This window comes from Pan paniscus, chromosome X (assembly GCF_029289425.2).
Source record: "Pan paniscus chromosome X, NHGRI_mPanPan1-v2.0_pri, whole genome shotgun sequence".
NCBI lineage: Eukaryota > Metazoa > Chordata > Mammalia > Primates > Hominidae > Pan > Pan paniscus.
In genome coordinates this window covers 51,005,521-51,025,520 of record NC_073272.2, presented here as the reverse complement: position 1 = coordinate 51,025,520, position 20,000 = coordinate 51,005,521, and the positions used below count along the sequence as shown (strand labels likewise).

The 20,000-nt window shown below is 44.9% G+C and overlaps 2 protein-coding genes across 5 annotated transcripts; both read right to left on the bottom strand.

The window, feature by feature from the left end:
* Positions 1-416: 416 nt before the first annotated feature.
* Positions 417-10,857, bottom strand: LOC129395321 (G antigen 4). Of its 3 annotated transcripts, XM_055106502.2 has the most exons (5): positions 9,062-10,857; positions 7,930-8,021; positions 7,345-7,465; positions 4,404-4,529; positions 418-1,947 (listed from the first exon to the last, which is right to left on the bottom strand). In XM_055106502.2, the coding sequence occupies exons 2-5, from the start codon at positions 8,011-8,013 to the stop codon at positions 1,925-1,927; spliced, it is 354 nt and encodes a 117-aa protein (XP_054962477.1). In that variant the 5' UTR covers positions 8,014-8,021; positions 9,062-10,857; the 3' UTR covers positions 418-1,924. The 3 variants fall into 3 exon arrangements, with proteins under 3 accessions (XP_063457980.1, XP_054962477.1, XP_054962476.1); XM_063601910.1 differs by lacking the exon at positions 9,062-10,857 and having other exon boundaries at positions 417-1,947; positions 7,930-8,015; XM_055106501.1 differs by lacking the exons at positions 418-1,947; positions 9,062-10,857 and having other exon boundaries at positions 4,154-4,529; positions 7,930-8,013.
* Positions 10,858-11,227: 370 nt separating this feature from the next.
* Positions 11,228-18,720, bottom strand: LOC129395319 (G antigen 4). Of its 2 annotated transcripts, XM_055106498.2 has the most exons (5): positions 18,594-18,720; positions 17,462-17,553; positions 16,877-16,997; positions 13,936-14,061; positions 11,228-11,479 (listed from the first exon to the last, which is right to left on the bottom strand). In XM_055106498.2, exons 2-5 carry the CDS (start codon positions 17,543-17,545, stop codon positions 11,457-11,459), a joined length of 354 nt encoding a protein of 117 aa, XP_054962473.1. In that variant the 5' UTR covers positions 17,546-17,553; positions 18,594-18,720; the 3' UTR covers positions 11,228-11,456. The 2 variants fall into 2 exon arrangements, with proteins under 2 accessions (XP_054962473.1, XP_054962472.1); XM_055106497.2 differs by lacking the exons at positions 11,228-11,479; positions 18,594-18,720 and having other exon boundaries at positions 13,714-14,061; positions 17,462-17,545.
* Between the last annotated feature and the right edge of the window lie 1,280 nt (positions 18,721-20,000).

The following is a 20,000-nucleotide window of genomic DNA, read 5'->3' as shown; positions in this document are numbered from 1 at the left end:
CTGAAAGAAAAATGAATAGAATCGCTAGGACCCGTAAGAAAATGCTAAAACGATATCTATCATTTGTTAGCATCAGAATCGCAGAGGGTGAAGTGACAGTATTAGGGAAACAGGACAGCCAGAGTGACACCACGTGAAAATAAACTCCATCTTGAAAGTACCAAGATACATAGTCCTACCAGTCACAACCCATGGTCCTAAGATGTTTGGAGTTGAGAAAACAGATGAAAGGTACCTCCAAGGACATGCTCCCACAGCAGCGGAAAGTGCACGGTTCCCAACACCCATTAACAATATATGCTTTCAACAGAATTATGCCTTCATGGACTTACACACTGGTAAGTCAAGGATAGTTTTCTTTAAATCAATAGAATGATAAAAGTCATCATGCTCTTAGCCCACCCGCACAAAGGCACAGATTAAGTTTAGTCTTTATATAGATAAGACCCCTATATAAGAAAAACCAGACCAGGCCAAGGCTCACGCCTGTAATCCTAGTATTTTGGGAGGCTGAGCTGGCCAGATCACCTGAGCTCAGGACGTCTAGACCAGCCTAAGCAACATCAGAAAATCTCATCACGACAAAAAACAAACAAAAAACCATCGAAAAATTAGCTGGGCATGGTGGAATGTACCTATACTCACAGCTACTCAGGAGGCTGAGGTGGGAGGAGTGCTTGAGCCCAGGAGGTCAAGGCTGCAGCGAGCTCTGATAACACCACCGCACTCCAGCCTCGGGGACAGAGTGAGACGCTGTCTCCAGTTTTAATAATCGAACCTAAAAACGTACAAAGTTATCCATCGAATTCACCATATTAACACATGAATGGGAAAAAATGCTGTGGTAATCGAAATAGATGCACTGTTTGATGAAAATCAACATGTATTCAAATGAATACTCTCAGCAAATTGGGAACAGAATGGAATGACTCACTCTGATAAAGTCCGTCTACAAAAAAAGGAGAGTAAATAGGATGGTGAAATGTTGAAATTTTTCGGTTTCTCATCAGGGATAAGACAAGGATGTCCACTGTCACCATTGTAACGGGTGGGTCTGCGCAATGCCATAAAATCAGAAAAGGAAATAAAACTCTTTACAATGGCAACGACGGGCCCGCCACGGTGGCCCACGCCAGTAATCCCAGCACTGTGGGAGGTGAGGTGGGTGCATCACTTGCACTCAAAGGTTCAACAACAGCCCGGGAAACATGGCAAAACCCCGTCTCTACAAAGAATACAAAAGGGAAAAGAAAAAAAAATGGCGGAAACAAAACTGCTCTTATTCCAGGATGATATGTTTCTGTATATTGAAGACTGAAAACGACCTAGAAGTAAACTTTAGAATTCACAAGCATATTTCACAAGGCCGCTGGATAGAAAACCAATATGTAAGAATTATGTCTCCACCGGGCGCGGAGGCTCATGCCTGTAATCCCAGCACTTTGGGAGGCCAAGGCAGGTGAATCACGAGGTCAGGAGTTCAAGAGCACCCCGGCCAAGATGGCGAAAGCCCATCTCTAGTAAAAACACAAAACTTAGCCAGGCGTGCTGGTGGGTGCCTATAATCCCAGCTACTCGGGAGGCTGAGGCAGACAATTGCTTGAATCCGGGAGGCGGGGTTGCAGTGAGCAGAGATCGCGCCACTGCACTCCAGCCTGGGCGACAGAGCAAGACTCCGTCTCAAAAGAGAACAAAGAAAGAAAGAAAAAAAAAAAAGAACGATGTCTCTACATACCAGCTCAGAGAGTTACAATACACGATTTCAAAGAATGATACATATTTCACAGCATCAAAAAGCTAGAAATAAAATTCACAAAAGATGCGCAAGACTTCTTTGCAGAAGGCTGTAAAGCTTTATTGGGAGAATTTTAATGAACAAATTTCCAACATAGGAGCAGCCTGCATCATTTCAACGTGTCTTCTTTTAACACTGTGATTGCTTTTCACCTGTAACAGAAACACAACGATTGGGAACATGACTTAGCAACAGATTATTCAGATGACCCTAAAGGCATACAAAGCACACTACACTTTGGGTTTTATTAAATGGACTAAAAACAGAACCCTATGGGTGATCCCGTGTCTTACACGCAATTGAACCTCTGCATAAACTTTGAGCGTACACCTGCAGAATTTAAAAGTAATTTCCTCCCTGAACATCAAGTGCTTCCTTTCAAGTCACAAGCACTTACAATTAACAGTCAGCAATTTGGAAAACACATGTGTAAAGCATACTTCAGTTGATTACTCAGGAAGTACTAGAGTCACGGTCTTTCAACTTTAAATCTTATCAATTCATGTCTCTAAAGCTGAAACTTACATGTAACATTTGATATGATTAGAGATGATTATATCGTATGTGTGTCTACAGTCTTATTAGAAATAGTGGCTCATGAAGACTGACAGTGGGGCAGGGAGCATGCATAGCACAGGCATCTTACTCACACCCATGATGAGCACCACTGACCTACATGCCACAGATGATGGGAACCAAACGGTCTCTCGCCATTTGATATTTATTTCAGTCACTCAAGGTTTCCGTGGGGAAAGATTTAAGAAGCAATTGTACCATTTGACCCAGCCATCCCATTACTGGGTATATACCCAAAGGACTATAAATCATGCTGCTATAAAGACACATGCACACGTATGTTTATTGCGGCATTATTCACGATAGCAAAGACTTGGAACCAACCCAAATGTCCAACAACGATAGACTGGATTAAGAAAATGTGGCACATATTCACCACGGAATACTATGCAGCCCTAAAAAATGATGAGTTCATGTCCTTTGTAGGGACATGGATGAAACTGGAAATCATCATTCTCAGTAAACTATCGCAAGAACAAAAAACCAAACACCGCATATTCTCACTCATAGGTGGGAACTGAACAATGAGATCACATGGACAGAGGAAGGGGAATATCACACCCTGGGGACTGTTGTGGGGTGGGGGGAGGGGGGAGGGATAGCACTGGGAGATGTACCTAATGCTAGATGATGAGATAGTGGGTGCAGCGCACCAGCATGGCACATGTATACATATGTAACTAAGCTGCACAATGTGCACATGTACCCTAAAACTTAAAGTATAATAATAAAAAAGTAAATAAATAAATAAAAGAAAAAAAAAAGAAGCAGTTGTTCATTGAAAGCCAGAGAAACCCTGCCTGGGCAACACAGTGAGACCTCATCTCTACAAAAATGAAAACAAAAAAATGTACTCAGGCACGGTGGCTTGTGCATGTAGTTCCAGCCACTCAGGAGGCCGAGGTGGGAGGACGGCTTTAGCCTGGGAGCCAGAGGTTGCAGTGAGCTGAAATTGCATCACTGCACTCCAGCCTGGGTGACACACTGAGACTCTGTCGCAAACAAACAAACAAACCAAGAAGAGGGAGAATTCACAATTTCACAAGATCTTACACTACGTGTTCAGCTCTCCACACGGAAAAACTAGGATGAAGCAGAGGGCCCGCTCACTTTCTTACTGACAATGAAATCTCAGTTCAGAGATTTTCAGATGACTCGGGCCAGGGTTTCATGATTTGTGATTAACAAACCATGCGAAGCAGATGATCTCTGTGTCCCACGCATTCTATGCAACAGGATCAGAGTATGAAAGAACCGGAATGGAAAATGGTTTTAAAATCTCTGACTTAAACTCACTATTTTCATAAGAACCAAAGATAGGTTTAGAAGGGAAAGGACTCACTCAGAATCTCGCCAAGGCTGTAAGAGCTGCTATTAGAACCCGCATGAGTGCTTCAGCATTTTTCACACCAAGTGATGGGTGTTACAAACGTGTTATGTATTGATTAAAAGCAGACCTTTACAAAAGCATCTGAAAATTGTGAGCTACTGGTTTAAGGATTTATACTCAAAACTTTTAATTCAACATAGCTTTGACTCAGTTTGTTTCCCTATCTGACAGTCTATCAGTCGGGTGCTGGGGCCTGAACTACGTTTCAAATAACCTTTATATAAGAACTCTGTTACTAAAGAGGCAGTATTGTTACCTCTCTGTTATTAAAAATATAATGCTGGGTCGGGCACGGTGGCTCTCGCCTGTAATCCCGGCAATTTCGATGGTCGAGGCAGGTGGATCACCTGAGGTCAGGAGTTCGGGAACAACCTGTGCAACAGAACGAAACCCTGTCTCTACTAAAAATACAAAAATTAGCTGGGCGCGGCGGAGCATGCCTGTAAGCCCGGCTCCGCCAGAGGCTCAGGCAGGAGAATCACTTGAACCCTGGAGACAGAATTTCCAGTGAGCCGAGGTGGCACCACTGCACTCCAGCCTGGTCTTCGGAGCGAGACTCCGTCTCAAAAACATAGTAAGAATTACAATATGATACTGTGGAAACAGACACCCTACAATGTGCATGCCTAATGGATTGCCTACCTTCTTCAGGCGTTTTCACCTCCTCTGGATTTGGCGGGTCCATCTCCTGCCCATCAGGACCATCTTCACACTCACACCCAGTCTGTGGGTGACCCTGTTCCTGGCTATCAGCTTCAGGCTTCGGCCCTTAAAAATAAAAACTACATATCAATTTAAGCAGTAAAGCATAAAGTATGAATAAGAAAATAATATTCATGCTCTCGGTATTATTAGATAAAAGCTTTAGCTAACGTAATAATAAATGTGTTGATAAGAATCCCAGGAACATTATTTCAGGAGTCCGTTAGCAGAAAACAGGAAAACAAGGTGTTCCAAATATTACCCTCTTCCTTTCCGAAGACTGCCCTCAGACAACTTTGCTGCCTCCTTTGCACTTCTCTGTTATTCTACTTCTGATTGTCCTTCTCGTATTAAATGACTCAAGGCTCAAATCCCGTCTCTCACAGCACTTACACTCCTAGCGCTCAGACTCTTACATGGCATGAGTAGCCACCAATAAACGCTGAGTGAGAAAACTCTTTTAAAAATACATGAAAAAGCCCAAACTGCAGAATATTCTGCAAACCAACTGGTCTATCCTCTCCAAAAATGTCCGTATCGTGAATGACAAGAAAAATTAAGGAAACATTACAGGTTAAAGGAAACTAAAAACACCTGAAAAGCACATGCAAGGTGTGATTCTGAACTGGACTCTGGATCAGAAAAAGAAATCCTATCAATAAAATTATCTGGGCCGGGCGTGGGGTCTCACGCCTGCAATCCAAACATTTTGGGATGCCAAGGTGGGCAGAGCAGGTGAGGCCAGAAGTTCAAGACCGCAGTGGCCGGCGCCTGTAGTCCCAGCTACACGGGAGGCTGAGGCATGAGAATCCCTAGAACCTGGGAGGTGTAGGTTGCAGTGAGCCGAGATCGCACTACTGCACTCCAACCTGGCCCACAGAGAGAGACTCCGTCTCAACAAAGAAAAAAAAAAGGAAAAAAGAAATTTTCTGGGGAACTGGCAAAATTTGAGTATGCACTCTGTATTAAATGACTCCATTTTCTCATTGTTAAATTTCCTGATTTTGATCTTTGTGCAGTGATGATCCAAGAAATGACTTTCTCTTTGCTCTGACGATATACACACCCTCAAGTACATAGGGTAAAGGACCATAATACCTGAAACTTTATCAAAACAATTCAGCATTAATAACAGTAAACATATATCCGTTTGTGTGTGTGTGTGTGTGAGTGTGTGGGCAGCACGGTAAGAGAGGGAGGGAAGAGGTGAAACCTATGAAGCGAAAGCTTTTAACAATTGGTGAATCCAGGTGTAAAGTATACGAGTTCGTTGTTCTATTCTTCCAAATTTTATATAAATGTAATGTCTTGAAGATAGATACAGTAAAAATTTAAAAGAATATATGATAACTGCACTGAACTTTAGGAAGAAAGGAATTTCCGATTGTGGTAAAACATACAGATATCGTAAAATTTACCATCTTAACTATTTTTAAGTGGTACAGTTCACTAAGGAGTTACGTTTGCAACATTACCAGCCACTAGGCACAAAAACTTTGCATCTGTGTTTTCCTATACCTTGAAACCTTTATTTATTTAATGAATTTCTTTATGTATTTATGTATTCATTTATTTATTTATTAGCGATGAGGTCTCACTGTGTTTCCCAGGCTGGGCTTGAACTCCAGGGCTCAAGCAATCCTCTCACCTCAGCGTCCCACGTGGCTGGGACTATGAGTGCATGGCATTCAGCCCAGCTTTAGACCTTTCTCCTAAATGACAATCTAAGGATAAAACACAGGACATGTATAATGCTTATATTCAGCCGTAGAGTACCAACAGCAGTGTGCGTCAGCTGAGAAATCTGAAGTCTACCACGTGGATAGGATTTCAGTTACAATTACAATGTCAGTTTCTGAAGGATTGATTGGCTGGTTGGATGTGAGGACTATGGAAAATCTTACAGTCACGACACCCATTACCTATTGGGGTAAAGAGAAACTTCACTTTGTTCAAATAAAGTTATATTTAGGTCCGAAGGTCCTAAAGGTAATATTCCATAAATGAACCCCGTGAAGAACAAAGCACCAAATATAACATTGTTTGTGAATCACAGAAAATATACTGTCCCCCACTGAGAATAAGGGAGTGGGCGGACAGCAATTAATGGGCATTGTTGTCAGTCAGATTCTAGGAACTTTTAACAGTGCATCCCTGGAATAATCCACGACCTCCGTTACATAAATGCTTCCTTTCAAAACATTTTATCTCCGAGAAATTATTTCCATCTCACGTTCATCTCAGGATAATTCCGTTTTTGCTTTTCTAACCATAAAAGGATTGAATCACCTCCTAAAAGCCGCTGAGAAAAATCACTAAGCCAGCTACCCGTATGGCAGTATCCTCATTTATCCAGCTTTTATCAAACGTACCATATACAAATATCAATCAAAGGAAACGAACGACAACATTCAGCGACTCGGTTTTTGGAGCTGCTCCTGCTCCTCTGAACTGGGTCTATTCTTGGGTCAGTACTAAGCTACCTTACAGTAAAGCCTTTTGAGTTTTAAGCATTTTCAGCAAAATCACTTCCTTCTTTACAGCAACATAGATGATAGGAAGACACAAACCTTGGAACACAGTACAAATGTTGTATTCACCAGTCAAGGGTTCTTGGATAACACACAATCCTGGCACCTCCATTCTCTCATTCATAAAGTCGAGAACTTTTATCATAGTGAGGGATTTGCCTAAGCTAAGCTGCAAACTACATAGCCTCCTCGCTTTTCCAGTCAATTTCAGGCATTCTTTCCATTGTTTTCTTTCCTCCTGTTCCTCCTATGTGACAATGCCTAACACACACACACACACACGTGCAAACACAGACACGAACACACACACACGCACACACCAGCAGACGTTCTTCTTCCCTTTCCCTCACCTTGACCTGCACATGCTCCCTCATCCTCTCCCTCCTGAGCAGCTGCAGGATCCTGACGTTGAGTTGCTGGTTCCCCTTCTTCAGGTGTTTCTGGTTCCACTTCATCACTGAACTGCTCGGGCTGGGGAATACGTGTGGGTGTGCAAATAAACAATAAGTTTCGTTATTGATACAAAATTTTACATATATACACAGAATACATAGCTATTTCTGGTCATAACTAAGCCTAAAGACATTTCTCCAACTCTATGCTCTATGCCCAATAAGGTTACTCCACCCACAGGGAGGTTACTGTGAGAAAAGTGACGCACGAGGACTTTGGAGGCTATTATACTCTGTGTTGGAATACATGTGTACAATCTGTCATTAACAAACAAAGCCTGAGAAAGAAGTCATGGGCAAAAGCTGAAGAACACGAGAGGAAAAAAAAATCCTCCAGAATCAATGTTTCCTTCATGAGATGCCATCATCATTTTTTATGAGCAGGAAAGACCTTTATCAGCATTTCCACACTAATGCAACAACGCTATCACAAAAATTAATTTCTACTAATAGAAAACATCGAATTAACGTTTAAGCACTCACCCGCATAGGCCCAATCATTTCAGGAGGCTGTAAATAGCGTCTTCGTCCAGGCCAATAATAGGTCGATCTTCCTCGCCAATTCATATTTCACACTGAAAACAGACAACCGTGATCGAGAACGTGCGCTCCAGAGGGCTGCTATATTCGATCGCTTCCATGGATAAATGTTAACTTGCCGTTTTACTTTTGAAAATACTCTCAAAATAAGTCCCAGAGTTAAGCATACGTGTGTACGCTGTCTGAGTGCCTACAAAGCCACTTCTGCTGGCCAGGCTGGCAGAGCAATCATCTTAAGGCGTGTGGCAAAAGGCAGAGGACATTTTTTTCTAAATTTCTTTCGGACACGCGGTCTCGCTGTGTTGCTCAGGCTGGAGTGCAGCGGCGTGATCACAGCTCACTGCAGCCTCGACCTCCCGCTCAAGGGATCCTCCCACCTCAGTGTCCCGAGTAACTGGGACTACGTAGGCGAGCGCCACTGCGCCCCGCAGACAGAGGTCATTTCTGATGAGGTTTAGTTTCACAAGTGCACTCCCCACGAAAACCCTAGTGAATCACAATTCTCGTGATTGCTGCTTTGGGCACACTCCCACTTCCTAGAGCCATTCACCCCGCCTCACAACAAGTTTGGTTGGACCACACTGCCTCGCCCACTCCTTCCCACTGTTTTTGGACCTTCCATGGCGGAGGTGAGACCTTGCAGTGCTTCTCACTCGGGCGCTCCGCACTCCACACCGCTGGGGGGGCGCTCACCAGGCCGCAGCCTTCCCAGCTGCCAGGCCCCTTCTTCACCACCCGCCTCGCCGCCGCCGGGGGCCCCATTCAGGGAATCTGCCCTGTGTCGTCTGGGGTTCCCGGCACCTCGGGACTTCCATCCCCCCAACAGCACTCACCCCATCTTCACCTGAGCCCCTGACCGCCTCCCCTCCACGGCCCACCTTCCTCCCCGTCCAGGCCCCTTCACGACCACGAAGCCGCCGGTGGCCTCGCAGCCTGTGAAGGGAAGGAGGACGACCTCGTGCCCCTTCTCCCTCAGAGGCCACAGACCAGGAAGCGGGACCCGCCTGACCCACCCGAGGCCCTCTCCACCCTCACTCACACTTCAGCCCCCGGGATGACTGGCCTGCAGACCTACCAGATGAATCTCAGTAGAGGAAAAAGAGTCCGGACGGCAGGAACCACACAGCACTGCCTCACAGCTCCCCGGCGTTCTTCGCGGGGGCGAAGGGGCCGGGCAGAAGACGCCCAGTGAACATGCGCACGGAGGCGGGAGCCCAGGGAGCATGCGCGGCTGTGGGCTGGGGAGGGCTGCCGTTCCCAGCGCCACGCCCAAACCCTCGATGCCCATCCTCATTGAGGATAAGGGAATCCCACCTCCCTCTGCTGTTTCCTATGCCTCTGGGACTCAAGTAGTGCTCCCCTCAAAACTCACCCCATCTTCAACTGAACCCCACCCCCAACCCAGGGCCCTCTCTTGCCCCGGCCCCACCATGGGGACAAGGACCACTGTGACTGGCTGGGAAGACAGGTAAACCACCTGCGAAAACAGAAATAGCAACCTATCCCAAAAGGAAATTGTTCAATGTGAACAAGTCAGAGAAAGAGACTGAAAGAAAAATGAATAGAATCGCTAGGACCCGTAAGAAAATGCTAAAACGATATCTATCATTTGTTAGCATCAGAATCGCAGAGGGTGAAGTGACAGTATTAGGGAAACAGGACAGCCAGAGTGACACCACGTGAAAATAAACTCCGTCTTGAAAGTAGCAAGATACATAGTCCTACCAGTCACAACCCATGGTCCTAAGATGTTTGGAGTTGAGAAAACAGATGAAAGGTACCTCCAAGGACATGCTCCCACAGCAGCGGAAAGTGCACGGTTCCCAACACCCATTAACAATATATGCTTTCAACAGAATTATGCCTTCATGGACTTACACACTGGTAAGTCAAGGATAGTTTTCTTTAAATCAATAGAATGATAAAAGTCATCGTGCTCTTAGCCCACCCGCACAAAGGCACAGATTAAGTTTAGTCTTTATATAGATAAGACCCCTATATAAGAAAAACCAGACCAGGCCAAGGCTCACGCCTGTAATCCTAGTATTTTGGGAGGCTGAGCTGGCCAGATCACCTGAGCTCAGGACTTCGAGACCAGCCTAAGCAACATCAGAAAATCTCATCACGACAAAAAACAAACAAAAAACCATCGAAAAATTAGCTGGGCATGGTGGCATGTACCTATACTCACAGCTACTCAGGAGGCTGAGGTGGGAGGAGCGCTTGAGCCCAGGAGGTCAAGGCTGCAGCGAGCTCTGATAACACCACCGCACTCCAGCCTCGGGGACAGAGTGAGACGCTGTCTCCAGTTTTAATAATCGAACCTAAAAACGTACAAATTTATCCATCGAATTCACTATATTAACACATGAATGGGAAAAAATGCTGTGGTAATCGAAATAGATGCACTGTTTGATGAAAATCAACATGTATTCAAATGAATACTCTCAGCAAATTGGGAACAGAATGGAATGACTCACTCTGATAAAGTCCGTCTACAAAAAAAGGAGAGTAAATAGGATGGTGAAATGTTGAAATTTTTCGGTTTCTCATCAGGGATAAGACAAGGATGTCCACTGTCACCATTGTAACGGGTGGGTCTGCGCAATGCCATAAAATCAGAAAAGGAAATAAAACTCTTTACAATGGCAACGACGGGCCCGCCACGGTGGCCCACGCCAGTAATCCCAGCACTGTGGGAGGTGAGGTGGGTGCATCACTTGCACTCAAAGGTTCAACAACAGCCCGGGAAACATGGCAAAACCCCGTCTCTACAAAGAATACAAAAGGGAAAAGAAAAAAAAATGGCGGAAACAAAACTGCTCTTATTCCAGGATGATATGTTTCTGTATATTGAAGACTGAAAACGACCTAGAAGTAAACTTCAGAATTCACAAGCATATTTCACAAGGCCGCTGGATAGAAAACCAATATGTAAGAATTATGTCTCCACCGGGCGCGGAGGCTCATGCCTGTAATCCCAGCACTTTGGGAGGCCAAGGCAGGTGAATCACGAGGTCAGGAGTTCAAGAGCACCCCGGCCAAGATGGCGAAAGCCCATCTCTAGTAAAAACACAAAACTTAGCCAGGCGTGCTGGTGGGTGCCTATAATCCCAGCTACTCGGGAGGCTGAGGCAGACAATTGCTTGAATCCGGGAGGCGGGGTTGCAGTGAGCAGAGATTGCGCCACTGCACTCCAGCCTGGGCGACAGAGCAAGACTCCGTCTCAAAAGAGAACAAAGAAAGAAAGAAAAAAAAAAAAGAACGATGTCTCTACATACCAGCTCAGAGAGTTACAATACACGATTTCAAAGAATGATACATATTTCACAGCATCAAAAAGCTAGAAATAAAATTCACAAAAGATGCGCAAGACTTCTTTGCAGAAGGCTGTAAAGCTTTATTGGGAGAATTTTAATGAACAAATTTCCAACATAGGAGCAGCCTGCATCATTTCAACGTGTCTTCTTTTAACACTGTGATTGCTTTTCACCTGTAACAGAAACACAACGATTGGGAACATGACTTAGCAACAGATTATTCAGATGACCCTAAAGGCATACAAAGCACACTACACTTTGGGTTTTATTAAATGGACTAAAAACAGAACCCTATGGGTGATCCCGTGTCTTACACGCAATTGAACCTCTGCATAAACTTTGAGCGTACACCTGCAGAATTTAAAAGTAATTTCCTCCCTGAACATCAAGTGCTTCCTTTCAAGTCACAAGCACTTACAATTAACAGTCAGCAATTTGGAAAACACATGTGTAAAGCATACTTCAGTTGATTACTCAGGAAGTACTAGAGTCACGGTCTTTCAACTTTAAATCTTATCAATTCATGTCTCTAAAGCTGAAACTTACATGTAACATTTGATATGATTAGAGATGATTATATCGTATGTGTGTCTACAGTCTTATTAGAAATAGTGGCTCATGAAGACTGACAGTGGGGCAGGGAGCATGCATAGCACAGGCATCTTACTCACACCCATGATGAGCACCACTGACCTACATGCCACAGATGATGGGAACCAAACGGTCTCTCGCCATTTGATATTTATTTCAGTCACTCAAGGTTTCCGTGGGGAAAGATTTAAGAAGCAATTGTACCATTTGACCCAGCCATCCCATTACTGGGTATATACCCAAAGGACTATAAATCATGCTGCTATAAAGACACATGCACACGTATGCTTATTGCGGCATTATTCACGATAGCAAAGACTTGGAACCAACCCAAATGTCCAACAACGATAGACTGGATTAAGAAAATGTGGCACATATTCACCACGGAATACTATGCAGCCCTAAAAAATGATGAGTTCATGTCCTTTGTAGGGACATGGATGAAACTGGAAATCATCATTCTCAGTAAACTATCGCAAGAACAAAAAACCAAACACCGCATATTCTCACTCATAGGTGGGAACTGAACAATGAGATCACATGGACAGAGGAAGGGGAATATCACACCCTGGGGACTGTTGTGGGGTGGGGGGAGGGGGGAGGGATAGCACTGGGAGATGTACCTAATGCTAGATGATGAGATAGTGGGTGCAGCGCACCAGCATGGCACATGTATACATATGTAACTAAGCTGCACAATGTGCACATGTACCCTAAAACTTAAAGTATAATAATAAAAAAGTAAATAAATAAATAAAAGAAAAAAAAAAGAAGCAGTTGTTCATTGAAAGCCAGAGAAACCCTGCCTGGGCAACACAGTGAGACCTCATCTCTACAAAAATGAAAACAAAAAAATGTACTCAGGCACGGTGGCTTGTGCATGTAGTTCCAGCCACTCAGGAGGCCGAGGTGGGAGGACGGCTTTAGCCTGGGAGCCAGAGGTTGCAGTGAGCTGAAATTGCATCACTGCACTCCAGCCTGGGTGACACACTGAGACTCTGTCGCAAACAAACAAACAAACCAAGAAGAGGGAGAATTCACAATTTCACAAGATCTTACACTACGTGTTCAGCTCTCCACACGGAAAAACTAGGATGAAGCAGAGGGCCCGCTCACTTTCTTACTGACAATGAAATCTCAGTTCAGAGATTTTCAGATGACTCGGGCCAGGGTTTCATGATTTGTGATTAACAAACCATGCGAAGCAGATGATCTCTGTGTCCCACGCATTCTATGCAACAGGATCAGAGTATGAAAGAACCGGAATGGAAAATGGTTTTAAAATCTCTGACTTAAACTCACTATTTTCATAAGAACCAAAGATAGGTTTAGAAGGGAAAGGACTCACTCAGAATCTCGCCAAGGCTGTAAGAGCTGCTATTAGAACCCGCATGAGTGCTTCAGCATTTTTCACACCAAGTGATGGGTGTTACAAACGTGTTATGTATTGATTAAAAGCAGACCTTTACAAAAGCATCTGAAAATTGTGAGCTACTGGTTTAAGGATTTATACTCAAAACTTTTAATTCAACATAGCTTTGACTCAGTTTGTTTCCCTATCTGACAGTCTATCAGTCGGGTGCTGGGGCCTGAACTACGTTTCAAATAACCTTTATATAAGAACTCTGTTACTAAAGAGGCAGTATTGTTACCTCTCTGTTATTAAAAATATAATGCTGGGTCGGGCACGGTGGCTCTCGCCTGTAATCCCGGCAATTTCGATGGTCGAGGCAGGTGGATCACCTGAGGTCAGGAGTTCGGGAACAACCTGTGCAACAGAACGAAACCCTGTCTCTACTAAAAATACAAAAATTAGCTGGGCGCGGCGGAGCATGCCTGTAAGCCCGGCTCCGCCAGAGGCTCAGGCAGGAGAATCACTTGAACCCTGGAGACAGAATTTCCAGTGAGCCGAGGTGGCACCACTGCACTCCAGCCTGGTCTTCGGAGCGAGACTCCGTCTCAAAAACATAGTAAGAATTACAATATGATACTGTGGAAACAGACACCCTACAATGTGCATGCCTAATGGATTGCCTACCTTCTTCAGGCGTTTTCACCTCCTCTGGATTTGGCGGGTCCATCTCCTGCCCATCAGGACCATCTTCACACTCACACCCAGTCTGTGGGTGACCCTGTTCCTGGCTATCAGCTTCAGGCTTCGGCCCTTAAAAATAAAAACTACATATCAATTTAAGCAGTAAAGCATAAAGTATGAATAAGAAAATAATATTCATGCTCTCGGTATTATTAGATAAAAGCTTTAGCTAACGTAATAATAAATGTGTTGATAAGAATCCCAGGAACATTATTTCAGGAGTCCGTTAGCAGAAAACAGGAAAACAAGGTGTTCCAAATATTACCCTCTTCCTTTCCGAAGACTGCCCTCAGACAACTTTGCTGCCTCCTTTGCACTTCTCTGTTATTCTACTTCTGATTGTCCTTCTCGTATTAAATGACTCAAGGCTCAAATCCCGTCTCTCACAGCACTTACACTCCTAGCGCTCAGACTCTTACATGGCATGAGTAGCCACCAATAAACGCTGAGTGAGAAAACTCTTTTAAAAATACATGAAAAAGCCCAAACTGCAGAATATTCTGCAAACCAACTGGTCTATCCTCTCCAAAAATGTCCGTATCGTGAATGACAAGAAAAATTAAGGAAACATTACAGGTTAAAGGAAACTAAAAACACCTGAAAAGCACATGCAAGGTGTGATTCTGAACTGGACTCTGGATCAGAAAAAGAAATCCTATCAATAAAATTATCTGGGCCGGGCGTGGGGTCTCACGCCTGCAATCCAAACATTTTGGGATGCCAAGGTGGGCAGAGCAGGTGAGGCCAGAAGTTCAAGACCGCAGTGGCCGGCGCCTGTAGTCCCAGCTACACGGGAGGCTGAGGCATGAGAATCCCTAGAACCTGGGAGGTGTAGGTTGCAGTGAGCCGAGATCGCACTACTGCACTCCAACCTGGCCCACAGAGAGAGACTCCGTCTCAACAAAGAAAAAAAAAAGGAAAAAAGAAATTTTCTGGGGAACTGGCAAAATTTGAGTATGCACTCTGTATTAAATGACTCCATTTTCTCATTGTTAAATTTCCTGATTTTGATCTTTGTGCAGTGATGATCCAAGAAATGACTTTCTCTTTGCTCTGACGATATACACACCCTCAAGTACATAGGGTAAAGGACCATAATACCTGAAACTTTATCAAAACAATTCAGCATTAATAACAGTAAACATATATCCGTTTGTGTGTGTGTGTGTGTGAGTGTGTGGGCAGCACGGTAAGAGAGGGAGGGAAGAGGTGAAACCTATGAAGCGAAAGCTTTTAACAATTGGTGAATCCAGGTGTAAACTATACGAGTTCATTGTTCTATTCTTCCAAATTTTATATAAATGTTATGTCTTGAAGATAGATACAGTAAAAATTTAAAAGAATATATGATAACTGCACTGAACTTTAGGAAGAAAGGAATTTCCGATTGTGGTAAAACATACAGATATCGTAAAATTTACCATCTTAACTATTTTTAAGTGGTACAGTTCACTAAGGAGTTACGTTTGCAACATTACCAGCCACTAGGCACAAAAACTTTGCATCTGTGTTTTCCTATACCTTGAAACCTTTATTTATTTAATGAATTTCTTTATGTATTTATGTATTCATTTATTTATTTATTAGCGATGAGGTCTCACTGTGTTTCCCAGGCTGGGCTTGAACTCCAGGGCTCAAGCAATCCTCTCACCTCAGCGTCCCACGTGGCTGGGACTATGAGTGCATGGCATTCAGCCCAGCTTTAGACCTTTCTCCTAAATGACAATCTAAGGATAAAACACAGGACATGTATAATGCTTATATTCAGCCGTAGAGTACCAACAGCAGTGTGCGTCAGCTGAGAAATCTGAAGTCTACCACGTGGATAGGATTTCAGTTACAATTACAATGTCAGTTTCTGAAGGATTGATTGGCTGGTTGGATGTGAGGACTATGGAAAATCTTACAGTCACGACACCCATTACCTATTGGGGTAAAGAGAAACTTCACTTTGTTCAAATAAAGTTATATTTAGGTCCGAAGGTCCTAAAGGTAATATTCCATAAATGAACCCCGTGAAGAACAAAGCACCAAATATAACATTGTTTGTGAATCACAGAAAATATACTGTCCCCCACTGAGAATAAGGGAGTGGGCGGACAGCAATTAATGGGCATTGTTGTCAGTCAGATTCTAGGAACTTTTAACAGTGCATCCCTGGAATAATCCACGACCTCCGTTACATAAATGCTTCCTTTCAAAACATTTTATCTCCGAGAAATTATTTCCATCTCACGTTAATCTCAGGATAATTCCGTTTTTGCTTTTCTAACCATAAAAGGATTGAATCACCTCCTAAAAGCCGCTGAGAAAAATCACTAAGCCAGCTACCCGTATGGCAGTATCCTCATTTATCCAGCTTTTATCAAACGTACCATATAAAAATATCAATCAACGGAAATGGGGGCCAACATTCAGCGACTCGGTTTTTGGAGCTGCTCCTACTCCTCTGAACTGGGTCTATTCTTGGGTCAGTACTAAGCTACCTTACAGTAAAGCCTTTTGAGTTTTAAGCATTTTCAGCAAAATCACTTCCTTCTTTACAGCAACATAGATGATAGGAAGACACAAACCTTGGAACACAGTACAAATGTTGTATTCACCAGTCAAGGGTTCTTGGATAACACACAATCCTGGCACCTCCATTCTCTCATTCATAAAGTCGAGAACTTTTATCATAGTGAGGGATTTGCCTAAGCTAAGCTGCAAACTACATAGCCTCCTCGCTTTTCCAGTCAATTTCAGGCATTCTTTCCATTGTTTTCTTTCCTCCTGTTCCTCCTATGTGACAATGCCTAACACACACACACACACACGTGCAAACACAGACACGAACACACACACACGCACACACCAGCAGACGTTCTTCTTCCCTTTCCCTCACCTTGACCTGCACATGCTCCCTCATCCTCTCCCTCCTGAGCAGCTGCAGGATCCTGACGTTGAGTTGCTGGTTCCCCTTCTTCAGGTGTTTCTGGTTCCACTTCATCACTGAACTGCTCGGGCTGGGGAATACGTGTGGGTGTGCAAATAAACAATAAGTTTCGTTATTGATACAAAATTTTACATATATACACAGAATACATAGCTATTTCTGGTCATAACTAAGCCTAAAGACATTTCTCCAACTCTATGCTCTATGCCCAATAAGGTTACTCCACCCACAGGGAGGTTACTGTGAGAAAAGTGACGCACGAGGACTTTGGAGGCTATTATACTCTGTGTTGGAATACATGTGTACAATCTGTCATTAACAAACAAAGCCTGAGAAAGAAGTCATGGGCAAAAGCTGAAGAACACGAGAGGAAAAAAAAATCCTCCAGAATCAATGTTTCCTTCATGAGATGCCATCATCATTTTTTATGAGCAGGAAAGACCTTTATCAGCATTTCCACACTAATGCAACAACGCTATCACAAAAATTAATTTCTACTAATAGAAAACATCGAATTAACGTTTAAGCACTCACCCGCATAGGCCCAATCATTTCAGGAGGCTGTAAATAGCGTCTTCGTCCAGGCCAATAATAGGTCGATCTTCCTCGCCAATTCATATTTCACACTGAAAACAGACAACCGTGATCGAGAACGTGCGCTCCAGAGGGCTGCTATATTCGATCGCTTCCATGGATAAATGTTAACTTGCCGTTTTACTTTTGAAAATACTCTCAAAATAAGTCCCAGAGTTAAGCATACGTGTGTACGCTGTCTGAGTGCCTACAAAGCCACTTCTGCTGGCCAGGCTGGCAGAGCAATCATCTTAAGGCGTGTGGCAAAAGGCAGAGGACATTTTTTTCTAAATTTCTTTCGGACACGCGGTCTCGCTGTGTTGCTCAGGCTGGAGTGCAGCGGCGTGATCACAGCTCACTGCAGCCTCGACCTCCCGCTCAAGGGATCCTCCCACCTCAGTGTCCCGAGTAACTGGGACTACGTAGGCGAGCGCCACTGCGCCCCGCAGACAGAGGTCATTTCTGATGAGGTTTAGTTTCACAAGTGCACTCCCCACGAAAACCCTAGTGAATCACAATTCTCGTGATTGCTGCTTTGGGCACACTCCCACTTCCTAGAGCCATTCACCCCGCCTCACAACAAGTTTGGTTGGACCACACTGCCTCGCCCACTCCTTCCCACTGTTTTTGGACCTTCCATGGCGGAGGTGAGACCTTGCAGTGCTTCTCACTCGGGCGCTCCGCACTCCACACCGCTGGGGGGGCGCTCACCAGGCCGCAGCCTTCCCAGCTGCCAGGCCCCTTCTTCACCACCCGCCTCGCCGCCGCCGGGGGCCCCATTCAGGGAATCTGCCCTGTGTCGTCTGGGGTTCCCGGCACCTCGGGACTTCCATCCCCCCAACAGCACTCACCCCATCTTCACCTGAGCCCCTGACCGCCTCCCCTCCACGGCCCACCTTCCTCCCCGTCCAGGCCCCTTCACGACCACGAAGCCGCCGGTGGCCTCGCAGCCTGTGAAGGGAAGGAGGACGACCTCGTGCCCCTTCTCCCTCAGAGGCCACAGACCAGGAAGCGGGACCCGCCTGACCCACCCGAGGCCCTCTCCACCCTCACTCACACTTCAGCCCCCGGGATGACTGGCCTGCAGACCTACCAGATGAATCTCAGTAGAGGAAAAAGAGTCCGGACGGCAGGAACCACACAGCACTGCCTCACAGCTCCCCGGCGTTCTTCGCGGGGGCGAAGGGGCCGGGCAGAAGACGCCCAGTGAACATGCGCACGGAGGCGGGAGCCCAGGGAGCATGCGCGGCTGTGGGCTGGGGAGGGCTGCCGTTCCCAGCGCCACGCCCAAACCCTCGATGCCCATCCTCATTGAGGATAAGGGAATCCCACCTCCCTCTGCTGTTTCCTATGCCTCTGGGACTCAAGTAGTGCTCCCCTCAAAACTCACCCCATCTTCAACTGAACCCCACCCCCAACCCAGGGCCCTCTCTTGCCCCGGCCCCACCATGGGGACAAGGACCACTGTGACTGGCTGGGAAGACAGGTAAACCACCTGCGAAAACAGAAATAGCAACCTATCCCAAAAGGAAATTGTTCAATGTGAACAAGTCAGAGAAAGAGACTGAAAGAAAAATGAATAGAATCGCTAGGACCCGTAAGAAAATGCTAAAACGATATCTATCATTTGTTAGCATCAGAATCGCAGAGGGTGAAGTGACAGTATTAGGGAAACAGGACAGCCAGAGTGACACCACGTGAAAATAAACTCCGTCTTGAAAGTAGCAAGATACATAGTCCTACCAGTCACAACCCATGGTCCTAAGATGTTTGGAGTTGAGAAAACAGATGAAAGGTACCTCCAAGGACATGCTCCCACAGCAGCGGAAAGTGCACGGTTCCCAACACCCATTAACAATATATGCTTTCAACAGAATTATGCCTTCATGGACTTACACACTGGTAAGTCAAGGATAGTTTTCTTTAAATCAATAGAATGATAAAAGTCATCGTGCTCTTAGCCCACCCGCACAAAGGCACAGATTAAGTTTAGTCTTTATATAGATAAGACCCCTATATAAGAAAAACCAGACCAGGCCAAGGCTCACGCCTGTAATCCTAGTATTTTGGGAGGCTGAGCTGGCCAGATCACCTGAGCTCAGGACTTCGAGACCAGCCTAAGCAACATCAGAAAATCTCATCACGACAAAAAACAAACAAAAAACCATCGAAAAATTAGCTGGGCATGGTGGCATGTACCTATACTCACAGCTACTCAGGAGGCTGAGGTGGGAGGAGCGCTTGAGCCCAGGAGGTCAAGGCTGCAGCGAGCTCTGATAACACCACCGCACTCCAGCCTCGGGGACAGAGTGAGACGCTGTCTCCAGTTTTAATAATCGAACCTAAAAACGTACAAATTTATCCATCGAATTCACTATATTAACACATGAATGGGAAAAAATGCTGTGGTAATCGAAATAGATGCACTGTTTGATGAAAATCAACATGTATTCAAATGAATACTCTCAGCAAATTGGGAACAGAATGGAATGACTCACTC

Excerpts from the sequence above, each read along its gene's own strand:
- LOC129395321 (XM_055106501.1), bottom strand. The coding sequence starts at position 8,013 with ATGAATTGGCGAGGAAGATCGACCTATTATTGGCCTGGACGAAGACGC. Across the intron at positions 7,466-7,929 it reads AAATGATTGGGCCTATGCGG|CCCGAGCAGTTCAGTGATGA; the intron begins GTGAGTGCTTAA and ends CGTATTCCCCAG. Across the intron at positions 4,530-7,344 it reads GGGAGCATGTGCAGGTCAAG|GGCCGAAGCCTGAAGCTGAT; the intron begins GTGAGGGAAAGG and ends TTTATTTTTAAG.
- LOC129395319 (XM_055106497.2), bottom strand. The coding sequence starts at position 17,545 with ATGAATTGGCGAGGAAGATCGACCTATTATTGGCCTGGACGAAGACGC. Across the intron at positions 16,998-17,461 it reads AAATGATTGGGCCTATGCGG|CCCGAGCAGTTCAGTGATGA; the intron begins GTGAGTGCTTAA and ends CGTATTCCCCAG. Across the intron at positions 14,062-16,876 it reads GGGAGCATGTGCAGGTCAAG|GGCCGAAGCCTGAAGCTGAT; the intron begins GTGAGGGAAAGG and ends TTTATTTTTAAG.